The following is a 14,308-nucleotide window of genomic DNA, read 5'->3' as shown; positions in this document are numbered from 1 at the left end:
GCTCAGTTGTAAAGTTCCTCTTGTGGAGGGTGTCAAAGTGGTTTTCACTGTATTTGTAGGCTGCAGAGTAATGATTGTACATGCATCTTCATTCTTTCTTGCTGCACAATAATGATTTTGTATGCGTTGACATATGTATATATGTCCTAAGCATTTGTTCTAACCAAATGAGATGTGACTTGCAACGCAAGTATTGATTTAGCCATCTACAGCTGGTCTGTGGAGGCTCATACCAAGGGACTTGCATCAATTGATACATAGGGCAGAGGTGAACTTGCATCTCAGATTTTTTGTACCATTGATCTTGTACTCATATGCATAGGGCAAATGGTGCTGACCTGTGGCTTCATCTCCCATGGCAAACTCTTGGCATGGAGGGGGTCGTCGGCCGGCCATGGCAAACTCTTCGATGGGATGGCTTCACCTACGATGGCAAGATCATTTGTGTTTTTTTGCTACTATGGCAAAATCTGGCTCGCCCAGCCCTACTATGCTTTTTTGCTAAATGTGGAAGGTTTCGGCTGTACACAGAAACACTACATCTTGATCCTCAATCGTGATATGATTTGTGTTATATATGGAATACATCGGATCTGGCGAACCTTGAGGCTTTGGAAGGTTTTGACTTACTTCATATATGTAATCCTGATTGATTGGTAGATTGGCTGCCGGTGTACTTCGTTCGTTCATTGGCAATATCCTGATTGATTGGTTCATTGGTTCATTGGCTGCCACATATATGTAATCTTAATTGATTATGGTTGATTGGCAATCCTGACTGGTTGGTTGATTGGCTGCCGGTGTACTTCATTGGCTGCCGGTTTACCTTTTTGGTTGATTGCCTGCCGGTTTATTCCGTTGTAAAAAATCGGTAGCAATAATAAAAATCGGTAGGAGGGGGGATCGAGTCCTAATGAAACGACGTACGGACTCCCCCTTTAGGAGTAGAGATTATCAAGTGCAAATACATTAGCACACATTATAACCGAGTATCTAATATGGTTTCAAGAATAGCGCAATAAAACATTCATTAAGGCTATCCAGTACTCACTGGAAATAAGAATCTTCACACAATCAAATGAACATGATCGTCCACTTTATTTTAATTAAAACAAACTAAAACTTTAACTGAAAATAAACTAAATAAAGCAATGAGAGATACAAAGGGCTTCAAAATCTCCCAAACTTAACATGCTAATGATTTGGTCTCCTTTTTATCGGTACCCAGGTTCATTGCAGGTGCATGCAGGGGAATACGGGCTACCGTGTCAGGAAGGAGTTTGTTGGTCATCTATAAACCCTTCATGTGAAGCTTGTACATGCGAAGCTCGTACATGTCAACCGTTTTGAACAGGTGTGCAATGATACTCAAGCTCGCGGCCAACGCCATCCTGGTCTTCTGTGTAATCACATACTCCATCTCCTTGATACGGTCACGCAAAAGGTCACTTTTAGTTTTTGAACTGATAGCATGTACCTCTGATTCATGGGCACGATACTGGATAGGGGTGGAGTTAGGATCCGCCAAAAGTTCCTGGTGTGTCCTATGCTTACATCTATGGAATTCAAATCAATAGTATGCATGGATGAAACAAATAATGCATGATGTAAGAATAAGATGAGGAATAAGCTAGTGAAGGCTTGCTACTTATGAAAGACCCGAGGTAGTGACATGAAGGCATTTGATCTGGGTTAGGTCAATAGCTAATAATGCTCTAGTTATGAGTTTGGTCCTTTGGTAGGCAAGAGCTTACGCTATATTTTGAACATATGATAAAATTTGTGTGCTAACTTCATCTTGGGTAGGTCGGGAGCATTGAGCATTTTAAACATATGATCATTTTTTTTTTGCAATTGTTAGTCCTCAGCGAGGCGGTCTATTAGGACGCGGGAGCTTCAAAACAATGACCTTTTTATGTTTTTTAAGTAGATGCGGCTAGCCAACATAATGGGACGAAAATTCCACTCTCAGCAAGGGAAAAACGAGCTAAATAGAACCAATTTCTTCTAGGTGTGGTGTGGCCTCTTTTAAGTCGAGTCGACAATCCTCCCAACATTGTCCCAGCTAGATAAAACCATTTGCAAGTTACTTCAAGAACATCTTTTTTTTAAACAGAGACAAAAGCTTTGCCTTTTTCATTAATTAAGAAGAAGATAGCTGCCCAGTTAATTGCCGGAAAACTGAGCAAAAACCGATACATCGAGGGCCAAGCCCACACTAGAACTCAAGCACCTAACATACTATACCGCGATTGGCGCCTCCCAACAAGCTAACCAGCGAAACCTCCTCGGTGCCTGAATGGATGTGCTTTCAATTGTGCTCACATTTTCCTTTTTGTTCAGTTTATTCCTCCTCTGCCACCATTTCCAAAGCATGGAAGCTACCAACACTATTCGATAGGGCAACCACGGTGCAAATCACACACACACACACTAGAAGATAATACAGTGCGGGGCGCATGCGAGACCGGGGGAGACCAGGAGTGCATGCGTGCGTCTGTGCGTCGGCCCTACGGCCGGCTCGCTACTTTGACGTGAAAGCCATGACCTGGCGTGGCAGCAGGCAGCAGCACACGTGGTGCCGGGCGGTGTAGGAGCAAGAAAAGAAAGCTCGCAGAGTGACGCACTGTTGCGCCTGGCTTGCCCGCCTCCAAGTTACTGCTGCTGCGCACGGGCGCGGGTGTTAGAGTTAACCTTGTTGTATAGGTGTTCATCGTGTTTGTTTCGTCGCGTGAGTTGAGTCATGCATCATGTAGTCGTATTCATCCACTAGGTGCGGCAGTGTACTCACGTAAAGTTGAGATCATGTGTGTGCACGCAAGCTAGTATTGGGTCTGCTTAGTTAGATGAGTTAGTCAAATGCATGGATGTGTTAGTTAGTGGCTGCATGGATAAGTTGTTAGGTAGCCCGGATAGATTCTAGGGTAGTTAGCCGGGTGTGGGTTAGTGGCCGGACTTTCCGGCTAGTTAGTGGGTGCGTGAGGCCAACTCCTTGTGTATATAAGTGTTGCATTGAGTTAATGAAAAAGATTAAGGCCGTGAAGGCTGGGCAAAACAATGTAGTGTATGTGTGTCTCACCGGGAGTAGAAAGCAAATCTAGTCTCTCTCCACGGTGAGGTGTGTGTGTATGTGTGAGTTTATGAGTTTTTCCCACCGTGTGCGTTCGTGTGTTCTTGAAAGAAGAACAAAGCAACAGAGAAGAGAGAGTTGAGTTGTGTGAGATAGAGGAAGAAGAAGAGCGGCGCTGCAACGCGAGGATGCGGCGCCAACAGCGGGCACTTCCGTCGTGACGGCGCCATCGGCTTAGCTCAGCGTCACGTCATGCAGTACGGCACGGCCCGTCGCACAGGTGGGCGTAGGCACAAAAGGCGACGAGTGGGACAGCGGCGGTGACACGGTTAGGCCAACTCCAACGCACGACCCCAAATGGACGTCCGCTTTGTCCATATTCTGTCCGTTTTGGTAGAGCAATGAGGTCGTATCCGGGCCTGTCGTGGGATGCGGTGGCCGTGCACCCAACGCGCGGACGCATCCTTTGACCACATCCTGTCCGCCTTCATTTTCAAACAACAACTTTCGAAATACCTCGCCCTAGTTTAGGCCAGCGGCCCTAGTTCACGCCGGCAACACAGCCAGCGACCAACACGTCCTCGCCGGCAACACAGCCAGCCTCCAAAATGAATAGTTTTGATCGCCGGCAACACAGTCAGCCTCCAAAATGAATGTGTTTCTCGCCGGCACACAGCCCAACGGCCGGCCGGCACCCATGCCAGCCTCCAAAAAAGAATGGCCACTGCCGATCAGACGACCTAGTTCAGGCCGTTGGCGTCGAACATCTCCTTCTGCCTGGCCTCGAACCAGCTCCTCATATTCTCACTCATCTTGGTCAAGTCCACGCTCATGATCGCAAGGACCACCTCCTTTGCTTTGGTTGCGGCATTGGTGGCCTCGATGTCGAGCTGCCTCTGCCTGGCCGTGACATTGTCGGCCTCGATGTCGAGCTACCTTTGCCGGGACGCCTCCTCCATATCGATCTTCCTCTTCTTGGCCGCCTCCTCCATCTCAAGCTTCTTCCTTTGAAGCTCTAGGTATTGCTTTATTTGCTCATCCTTGCTTTGTCGCTTCTTCTCGTCCCTCACATCCTTTTGAGACATCATGCCATGCAAAGTCTCATGCAAGGCCATGGATGAGGCATCACGTATGTCGTCCACCTTGGAGCTGGTCTTGCCCCTCGGCCTCTTCAACGCCTCGCCATCTTCACCTTCGGCCAACGCGGACGTCTTCTTGCCTCTCTTCCTTTGAAGTTCACGGTATTGATCCTTGAACTTAGGGCAATTGTTGATGATCGCTAACAATGCGTAAGAGTGAATGGCTTGTCATTGTGCCGGGCCTTGAATGCTTCCAAAGATTGAAATGCCTACACCACATGATCAACAACAATTGAACATGCAAACATATACAAGGCCGAAGTCTCATGGCCGTAGCAACGAAAGAACTAGGATGAGGAGAGCATACCATGTCCCCAATGCCGAGACCACTCACGGGCCGTGCTTCAACGCTCTCAAGTGCGGCACAATACTTGTTGCACTCTTGTTGGATGAACAACCACCTCTATTGAATCGAGGTGATGCCACGGTCGCTCGTAATTTGGTAGCGCTCAAACATCTTCCTTTCATGGAATGTTTTGTGGACTCTCGTCCAAAAAACTAGGCCCTTTTGTTGCGCGCCGATCCTTGGATCTTGGCTAATCTCCATCCAACATTGGCAAATCAACTTGTCCTCGTCTTGTGAATATGAACCCGTGCGAATGTTCTTCCTCCTCTTTTGTGCTTCCGCTCTTTGAGTGAGCTCGTCGATGAACAATGGTTCGCCCCCAATATCAATGTCATTGCCTTCTTCTTCATCACCATCACCTTCGCAACAGATGTCATCGTCTTCATGCCACGAGTCACCATGGTCGTCAGCATGGTCGTGGGCCTCTTCATCGGCAACGTACTGGGCGAGGCCATCCTGACTTTGGTTCTCGTCGGGATCGTAGGCACCGCCATGCCGACCCTCGTAGATCACATCCTCCATGAACTGGTTGTAGAAGGGGTCGTCGACCGTTGGCGTTGGTGTTGGCATTCCGTCGAACAGGACGCGGGGGGATGGCACGGTGCCCGTAAACGGTGGCCGTGCTTGCTTTCTTTGCATCTCGACGGACAGCCGGCCGCCGCTGCTGGACCCCCGGCGTGACGTTGAGGTCGATGACGGCCGAGGGGCGCGGGGTGGACGGCGCGATCACGCCAACGCCCGGCGACCCCGAAAAATGGGTCTGGCCGTCATGCCTTGGCGGGGGAAAGCCGGCGACATAGGAGTGGTCCGCGACGTCGGCGACTGGCAGTGCGGAGGCCTGGCGACCGACGACCTTTGCTCGCCGAGCCGACGGACGCTGCAGAGAAACCCGCCGGACGACAAATGCTAAGCATGAGGAGGGCGTGTGCTTTGTTGACGATGGCTCCTTCTCCTCGACCTCGGCCTTGCGCCGCGCGGCCTCCATCGCATCGCGCTCGGCGGTGAACTTGGCCGCGGCGGTCTTTCCCTTGACGGCTGCCCTCCGGTTCCTCCTCTTCGCCGATTCCGCGTCTAACTTGGCGAGCTCCTCCGGCATGCATTCCGACCACGGCTTCCTTGCACCCTTGGCCGCCTTCTTCTTCACCTTTCCGGGCGGGTCGACGGCCAGGCCGCCGGAATTCGGCTTCGGCCATGGACGGGGGAGGGTGGGGGCGGGACGTGGGAGGGTTTGGGGGGAAATGGCGGACAAACGCGCGCGTCCCGCCTGTCCGCGCGCTGTCCATTTCACCCCAAAAGCGACGCGAACTTGGGCCAGGGATGGGTCGAAAGCGAACAGAAAACAGACAAAAGTCCATTTGCGCCCGCGCGCTGGGCCGTCTGGTTTGTCCGTTTTGCCCCAAACGGACGCACCCGGACAGGATAGGGTCGCGTGCTGGAGTTGGTCTTAGATAGCTCGTCTTGTTTCTGCTTCGGACTCATGTGGACAAGTAGATTGAAGAGGGTAGTGGTAGGGGAATGGCGCGCGCAGTGGCGTCAGGGTAGGGCGCTGGAATGCATGGAGAAGACGGCGAGTGGATGGGTGGACGTCTTGTTTTGTGTGCCTTTTAATTCCAGGCCTTCTTTGGTTCATAGTAAAGGAATAGTATTAGAAAAATAGGAAAAATCATAAAAAGTAAGATGACACACATCTCAATTCTTATAGAGAAATACATGTTATTTGTTGCATAGCATAGGAAATTTTTCATTGAGTCTAGGCTTTTTTTTTGGAAAAGGAGGTTAAAACCCCTGGCCTTTGCATCAATGCAATGCATACAGCCATTTTTATTAATTATTCAGCAAAGTACAAAACGAAGGCAATCATGGCCGAACCATTACAAGATATGAAATTAACACCAACGACTAAGTCGACTTCTTCCGTAGCAGCGCCTTCAAGAAGGTATACACTCGTCGCTGCTGAGCCCGACCAATAATGGTCAGGACAATAGTTTTCACCCCGGACATGAAGCGGTGTTCCAATCAGCATCTTGATGACAGATCATTGATAGTTGCCTTCGTCAGTACTTCACGCCAGTGCCAAACGGCACTAGCAGATCGGTGGGACGCCTTCCCACCTTAAACCATCGTCACGGCCGTCGGGTGGACGCCCATGTCTCGGTGCGGAACTGGCCGCTGCTACTCCACACCGGCGCCAATCACACTGCAGCATGCTCCATACCTTCGGAGCCGCTGCTTCGGAGCTAGAAGTCGACGGGGAACCACCACTGCGCCTCTTGCTCACCAGCGTGGGACTCTGTCGCTCGCGCCTCGAGCATCCTTGTGCGATGGCCGGCGCCCTTGCACCGGACGAAAATCCTCTTTGAGCCGGTATCGAGTGCCGCACACGACCACCGCCGCTATGCCTGCAAATATGCCGACGCACTTGAATATGCACTGTTGTGCCACCTCATCTCCTTATCGCGGTTATCGAGGGCCGCCACCCCCACCGCAATGACCAACGGAGGCCACCGCCCCCGCCGCCATGACTACCCATGCATCCGTTGCCGACGATGTTGTGCATGTCGTCGTCTCTGCGAACGCTGGCACCACCATCTTCAGCTCTCTCGCACACCGAGACGCCGACAGTGACATATCGGCGCACGATAACGAAGCGAGCACCACCTGCCGCCCCCAGCCATCTCCCTCCGCCCCAGACACAGCCATCCCCGAGATCCAGCCTCCTAGCGGCCGCCGGCGGACTGTGGTGGCTGGGGATGTGCGCGAGATCTCCGATCCGTTTTTTCCGGATCGGGAGGTTCTTTCTTGCCCATCCTCCCGTAGGAATTAGCTCCCTTCCATTGAGTCTAGGCTTTTTTTTTTTTGAAATGTGAATGACTGGATCCTATCCTACATAGAAATAGAAACCATTCCTACAATCCAAAGAGTTTAAAGAAATTTTTTCTACGAAGTTCCTATCCTTTACGATTTATACAAAATTCCTATGAACAAAGGAGGTCTGAGCCTGCCTCGCGTCTGCATGCTTCATGCGGTGCTTTGGGGACTTTGGCCTCGGATGTTTTGGCATTGAGAGGCATGCATGGACGGCGCCTGAGACAATAACTCGTCTCTGCGTTTTTTGTTTTGTTTGGACAATACCAGTCTCTGCTACTGTTCATCTGTTTGTGCTCCCCGGGCAAAACAGCTGTACTCGGATATATCAGCACTTAGTCACTCCGTTCTAAAACAAGTGTCCCCACTTTAATACAATGTTAGTACAAAATTGTATTAAACTTCAGACACTTATTTTTGGACGGATTGAGTATATTTTTCGCGGGTCAGGATGGCTGGAGCCTTTGTTTTCCCACGTTGAAAACCTCACCATACAAACATTACTTTCTCGAAACTATACAAACATCGTTTCTACTGACACTTGCTCGGTCTTACTTCTTGAAAAAATAGCTCATTCCCAGCTCTCCATAGTACATATATTTATCGGAACCTATCGAGAAGAGTATAGAGATGATATGAGGTGTGTGGTTGTGTCACCTTTTGTCTTTTCTCTCATGTTAGGCCAGTGTGCGGCACGTACGCGAACGTTTGAGGAAGATTTGAGGGGACTAGATGTAGATACTCTAACATGTGACGTTGCATCATACAGGCCCCAACGACACTACATGTAAGGAGCGCATTTACTAATCCGTCCTTTTTAAAATATAATGCGTGCTTGACTTTTTCTAGTCTTCATCACACAATGATTTTTAAGTCTTGTATGTCTAGAAAATTAATATAAAGGTATATGAAATAAAATTGTTTTGCAAGATAAATACGAGAATATCATTTATATATGCTCAATCCATGTATTTTGGTATGTATTAATAGTCAAGTCATGCATCAAAGAACCCTACATTTTGGGAAGGAGGGAGTACTAAAAACTACAAACAAAAGTCGTTCTATTTTAAAAATATATATAGAAAATTTGATTCCTAGAGCCCAAACAATTCTGAAAAAAAAAACTACATATAGATGTCTAGTATATGCATGCGGATTTTCATCAATATATGTTTTTACATGTTGTGTGCACAAAATAATATACAAGTATCTAAAGGGGCTTACTTTCATTCTTGTTGATAAGCCAGAAAATTCTCTTTTTGTGTGCCTTACATATCAGTATATTATTTAAAAAATGTAGCAATAAACAGGGGACATCGATATGTATCGTGAAAAAAAGTCGTAAATGCCCTGTTGTATTTTCGGCCTGGGAGCCAGGATGACGTGCACCTAAATCTAGAGGCTCTTCGGTCCTTGTCGCATCGAGCTGCCATCTGAGTCATGCTATTTCGAAGCCGTCCCCATTGTCCCTCTCCCCAGTGTAACCAAATCGACTGACCATGCTAGCGTTCTCTCTTGAGGTCGCTTGTCAGGCGAACCAGTCTTCGACGCCCAATATGTCCTCGTGGTGCATCACCAGATTGGATTGCTCGCTGCACGAAATAGCACGAGAGACTAGTGTATAAGAAGACTGGAGTACAAGGGTACATACAATGTGCGCTGGTCAGACGGGGAAAATAGTTTACGTGTTAGAGTTCAACAACAGGCTTGTGCATGTTCTAATCTTGGATATTCACCGACAGTTCCTGGTGTCTCCTATGCTTACATCTATGAAATCTGAATTCCTAACTAGTATGCATGGACCAAACGAATAATGCATGATTGAGAATAAACAATTCCAGTAGAAGTAAGACGAGGAATAAGATTAGTGAAGGCTCACTCTTTATGGAAGACTTGTGGTAGTGAAATAAAGTCATTGGTTCTCGGTTTGGTCGATAACTACCAACGCTCCGGTTATGAGTTAGGTCCCTTGGTAGGCAAGAGCTTACGATATATTTTGAACGGGCAATAAAAATTTTGTTCTTGTTTCTTCTTGGGTAGGTGGGGAGCAATGACGATTTTAAACAGATGATGAACTTCTTGCCCTAGTGTGTCCTTGGCAAGGCCAGTCTATTAGGATGACGGAGCTTCAGAATTATGAGCTTTCAATGCTTTTCTTAAAGTAGAAGCGGTGTGGCTAGCCAGCATAAAGGGACAAAAATCGAAAATTCAATTCTGAGCCTGTGCTAGATGATCTCGATATCTTTCCCGTCCACTCGCATGAGGATCCGCGCCGTTCGGTGTATTCAACGAAGTATTGGGCCTGTATCCATCCAGAAAATGCGATAAAGCTGGCGCATTTAATGCGACGGCAGTCGTTAACGTCGTCCCCGGACCAGAAAAATCTGCGCGGACCAGCTATTTTTCTGTGCCAGGCTGACCCGTAGGTGCACGGCCGTCTTAACGGCCACCCCGCACGGCCCATCCTTATCGGTTCATCTCCCACACAGCACGGACCAGCCATTCTGGAAATATATGCGTTTTTAATAACACCTGTTTTCAAGGAGGTAACAACCTCATAAGCGGGCATCTAGGTTGAGCGCCTAGTCCAACGTAACGGCCTGATTTATCGGCTAAATATCTTTCAAAAGCCCAAAGGAGACCCCAAACATAATTTTGTGTAGGTCTTTCTTAACAGAAAAACAAGTAAAACAAACTTTGCTAAAAAAACATCCTAAATCTCGTTTTCTAAAAACAGATCGATTACCATCATTATCCAAACAACCACTTAGTTAGACTCAGACCAGTGGTATGGTATCTTATCCAGTTCTCTTAAAACATTTTTGCTCCATCCGTTCATAAGCATGATTGGCATGGTTTTCTCCTTTCCCTCTTCCATGATAGCTCTTAAATGGACCATGCACATTTGACGTCTTCTCAAGTATAGGGCTCCTCTGATTTAAATGTTTTTCATAAGAATTTCAGAGGATTAGAATCTTCAGGGATGTTTTCTACGTTGGTTGTTTGATGACTAACTTCTATAGAATTTTTGGTTGAATTATAGATGGGCTTTTGACTAACAGTCTACATCTTAGTCGACTGATACTTGGTTAAGTCGCCACACCTACTTGTGTGGTCAAATGACATATTTGGCATAGAAACATGCTGGCTGGAAAACTATAAGCAAACCAAGACTGTTGACAACGAAAACGTAAAGCACACTCACATTTTTGTGCTGTTATCTTCCAGGATGATAAGATTACTAGCAAGACATACATAAATATATATATAATCTAGACTGGGGTATAGGCATCCAAATTGATTGTCCATGGTCCATATAGACCAAATAGAAATTGAGAGAAAAGAGTAAAATAATTGCAAATACAAATAAAAATACACTGATATCTGACAGGACAAAAATGTGGCCTAATTAATGTGACAATACAAGCATAACAACTTCATCGGCTGGAATGCAAGTCATAAAGCATTTCTACACACCCCAATTGCTCGAATGGGAAGCACCATGTGTCAGCACTGATCTCTTCTTTCATCCTCAGCTCATCCAAATCAGTAAAGTTAATATGATTTAATAAAGTTGGAAATGAAAAGGAAACACTGTACTGGAGGAAGAAAATTTAGACAATTTGGTAATTTGGTAACGGATTAGCGATATGTAAACAACAAGGGTGAATTGCCAATATTAAACTGGCGGGAAGAAGTATGGGATTCTTCATGACTTGTTGAGGTTCAAGAATATACCAAGCTAATAATGATTAGAGAGGGTGAATCTCGATCCAATTATCGAACATTAAGAAGCAGCAGATTACTCCTAGTTCAATCCACTCTCGTATTCAGATTAACACTAAATGAAAAGTGAATTTCTAATTAAGATATAACAACAGCTGAGAAAGACAAAAAAAACCATCAAACAGTTCGTCGTCTTCGGTTGTACCTGGGAGGGCGCTGATACAAGAAATAAGAAAATAAGTGACAAGAAATTGAGAATCTGCTGAATCAAGTGCCAAGAAGGCTTCAGGTACTTCCAGCAGCAAGGCATTGTTAAGAGGGTTGTGTCTTGTTTATACTTCTCTTGAGTGGAACTTGTTTGCACTTGTGTATTGTTCAAATTGACACAAAAAGGGAGAGAAAATGGAGATCTTACCATAGAGAAGGCGACAGTCGTCGTCGACTCGTCATTGCTGGCTGCACCTCAACCTTGCTCGTCGTAGTCACTATTCCTCAATGTTTCTTGTGCCACCACTCCCTCCGTCCCTCGGCTCTTCATAGTCTTGTAGTTTAGTAACTTCAGAACCACAATAAGGATGTACCATTAGCAATATTAAGAAGGTTCCTGTTATAGATTTACCAATGCCAAATACACAATAAGAAGGAAATAAAAGGAAAGACAAGGTTTGAGATGTGTGGGATACACAAGAAAATGCAAGTTACATGCCACAACCGATGTACAAAAATAATTTCTTAACCCTTCAATACAATTTTGCTCAATGATTTTCTCCTGAACTTTTAAATGTCTCCAGAAATTGGCAGGCACCTACTAGTGCAGTTTTGCTCAATGCAATTGTCCCTTCAATGCAGTGCAGATCTTTCAGGATGATGCCAATTCTAACAGCTACCATCATTTGCTCATCCAAGAAGAAGCAACAACAAATACACTGAACCACACTTCTCGTTCAGCACATGCTGCACAATGACAAGCTGATAACCTGAATTCACAAACAAACACCCATCTAATTATGCACCCTCAAATTAGGGGAACAGCAGTAATTTTGATGCGCCGGCTGAACTAAGCTTACATATGAATCACAAAAATAACTAAAATAAACTAGCAATTCCGTTTTGTTTTCGTTCTACAATCATTAAGACAACTAACTAGCACACCGCGTAGCATGTAGAACTGGAGGAAACCATCACAGCATTTGCAAAAAGTAAGAACAGCTTAACAAAGCAAGTTACAGGGCTTACCTTTTTGCCCAAGCCGGAGCCTCGGGTTCAGCCTGTCCATTGATTGATCAGATCGATTGCCTGCGGCTCCCCCGCGACTGCGCACCCAACATCTTTGCCCGCAACCTGAGCCGTCATTTGAGTCCACCTGAGCAGTAGGGGCTACATCAACTCGTGGGAACACCGCCAGAGGGACCGGATCTGGATCATCTAAACTGTCTGCGAACCCTTCACATAGCGAAATCCTGCAAGTTAGGTCAACAAGGGGCGCCGGAATCAGTGTCAGTCATTGGCTGTGTCCTGGGGGTACACAAATCCTTGAATTCGCTAGATCTCCAATCAGGCAGGATTCAATTACCTGTCCACGGCATCAAGCAGGAACTCGAGCCTAGCATCTTCCATCCCTCACCGGCCGAAGCTAGCGAAGGTCGCCGTACCCCGCTGGATTTGGACAAGCCTTCCACGGCGGCGGCAGGTTCGAGAACGACCTAGTCAAGAGGGTTTGGATCTGGGTTTGGGTTTGGTGCCGGCCTCTCTCCAGCCGGACCTGCACATGACGTCCGGTAGGCGCAGCGGACGGCCGTCGCGCACTGGCGAACTGTTCCACGGGTCGGAGAAAAAAGTAAACGTTCTGGTCCGTCGCCCAGGAAAATCGGCGCGGGGACGGACGTCCAGCCATACGTTTCGGGCCCACTCTTTGGCACTGTTTCATGTCGTACCCGTGTTGTATTCTCTACTTCCGCTGCTTTTGCGCAGACATGCCAGTGCATGTTTCCCGAATCACGAGACCTGAGCCGACGCCAACGATTTCGGATGCAGCTGAGCTCGAGCACCGAATCGCGGCGTCCGACAAAAATTCCACTCTCAGCGAGTAAAGACCGAGCTAAACAGAACCGATTTTGTCTAGTCGTGGCCCTCTTCTGAGTCGACAATGCTCCCAACATCGTCTTAGCTGAATTAATAAACTGTTTGCAAGTTACTTCAATAAATATCCTCTGGTATGTAATAAAAAAACTATTGTGCTATACATCAAACGACACATTTAAACTATAATTTGGTAGATCGCGGTTCATCTTTAGCGAGTATATTAGATTTTTTTCTCCTCCGGTGCATTGTTCAAACTTCAAGGACTGTTCCAACTGCCACCGCCACGGCCAATCGACCACCTTTCATGGCACAAAGACCAAAACCATTCTATTTCCATGAAGAGCGTCCCGAAATAGCGAAGCATCCACGCGCCTTGGTAGAAGCCCCTTCCTTTTATCGCTAGCGAGAGTGGCAGAGAGCTGAGGGTCAACGGAAGTCAGGTAGAACAATGCACAGTGATCGACCCTCTGCACCCAGCCTTTTACAGGAAATTTCTATGGACTGTGTTTTTTTAAGGGGAATGTATTAATATCGTGAAGATACCAATTACACCCAACCTCTGCACCGATAAGATGTCACAAGAACATCCAGGATGCACACAACCAAAAGAGAAAAATAAAAAAAAGGAAAAAAATCCTGCCACAGTGATCGACCCTCTCGACAGTAGCACGCCTACCACCACCTAATACAACACCTAGAAAATATAAAAGGTCTCTAAAAGCAACGCCTCCAAGAAGGGAACAGTGCACAAACGTTGTCGTTGCTCGATCCAAGATTTTAGGTTTTCACCCTAGAGAAAGTCCGCGCTTTCAAAACAATTCCTTCAGCAAGGCAATCGCCAGACACAACCAATGAAGGCCAGACCTTAGATTTTCACGCTGAAAGTCACAACTCGGCGCCCGAGGAGTACCACCAAAAATGAAATTCACAAGTGTTGCCACCCCCACTTATACTGCTGCTCCTGAGAGTTATCTGACACTTGGCTGACTCCATCGCCTCCAAGGCTCCATCCGTCGAAGCGATCCTCAGATCTCGGCCACCATGACCTTCTACACCACTGTCTTCACCATGGAAATCGAG

General features: G+C 47.0%; 1 protein-coding gene across 4 annotated transcripts; it reads right to left on the bottom strand.

Annotated features, from left to right (window-relative positions):
• Nucleotides 1-10,676: 10,676 nt before the first annotated feature.
• LOC123182741 (uncharacterized) lies at nucleotides 10,677-12,985 on the bottom strand. Of its 4 annotated transcripts, none has more exons than XR_006492301.1 (4): nucleotides 12,720-12,985; nucleotides 12,383-12,606; nucleotides 11,956-12,123; nucleotides 10,677-11,702 (listed from the first exon to the last, which is right to left on the bottom strand). XR_006492301.1 is itself a non-coding variant. In XM_044595403.1 (3 exons), exons 1-3 carry the CDS (start codon nucleotides 12,761-12,763, stop codon nucleotides 11,632-11,634), a joined length of 339 nt encoding a protein of 112 aa, XP_044451338.1. In that variant the 5' UTR covers nucleotides 12,764-12,985; the 3' UTR covers nucleotides 10,677-11,631. The 4 variants fall into 4 exon arrangements, 2 of the variants coding, with proteins under 2 accessions (XP_044451338.1, XP_044451337.1); XR_006492303.1 differs by lacking the exon at nucleotides 11,956-12,123 and having other exon boundaries at nucleotides 10,677-11,362; nucleotides 11,562-11,702; XM_044595403.1 differs by lacking the exon at nucleotides 11,956-12,123.
• Between the last annotated feature and the right edge of the window lie 1,323 nt (nucleotides 12,986-14,308).

The sequence above is a fragment of the Triticum aestivum genome, chromosome 1D (assembly GCF_018294505.1).
Source record: "Triticum aestivum cultivar Chinese Spring chromosome 1D, IWGSC CS RefSeq v2.1, whole genome shotgun sequence".
Lineage (NCBI taxonomy): Eukaryota > Viridiplantae > Streptophyta > Magnoliopsida > Poales > Poaceae > Triticum > Triticum aestivum.
Note: the sequence above shows the minus strand (reverse complement) of the source record. Positions and strands in the feature narration are given on the sequence as shown.

Excerpts from the sequence above, each read along its gene's own strand:
- LOC123182741 (XM_044595402.1), bottom strand. The coding sequence starts at position 12,763 with ATGGAAGATGCTAGGCTCGAGTTCCTGCTTGATGCCGTGGACAG. Across the intron at positions 12,607-12,719 it reads CTGCTTGATGCCGTGGACAG|GATTTCGCTATGTGAAGGGT; the intron begins GTAATTGAATCC and ends CCTAACTTGCAG. Across the intron at positions 12,124-12,382 it reads GCTCCGGCTTGGGCAAAAAG|GTTATCAGCTTGTCATTGTG; the intron begins GTAAGCCCTGTA and ends TTGTGAATTCAG.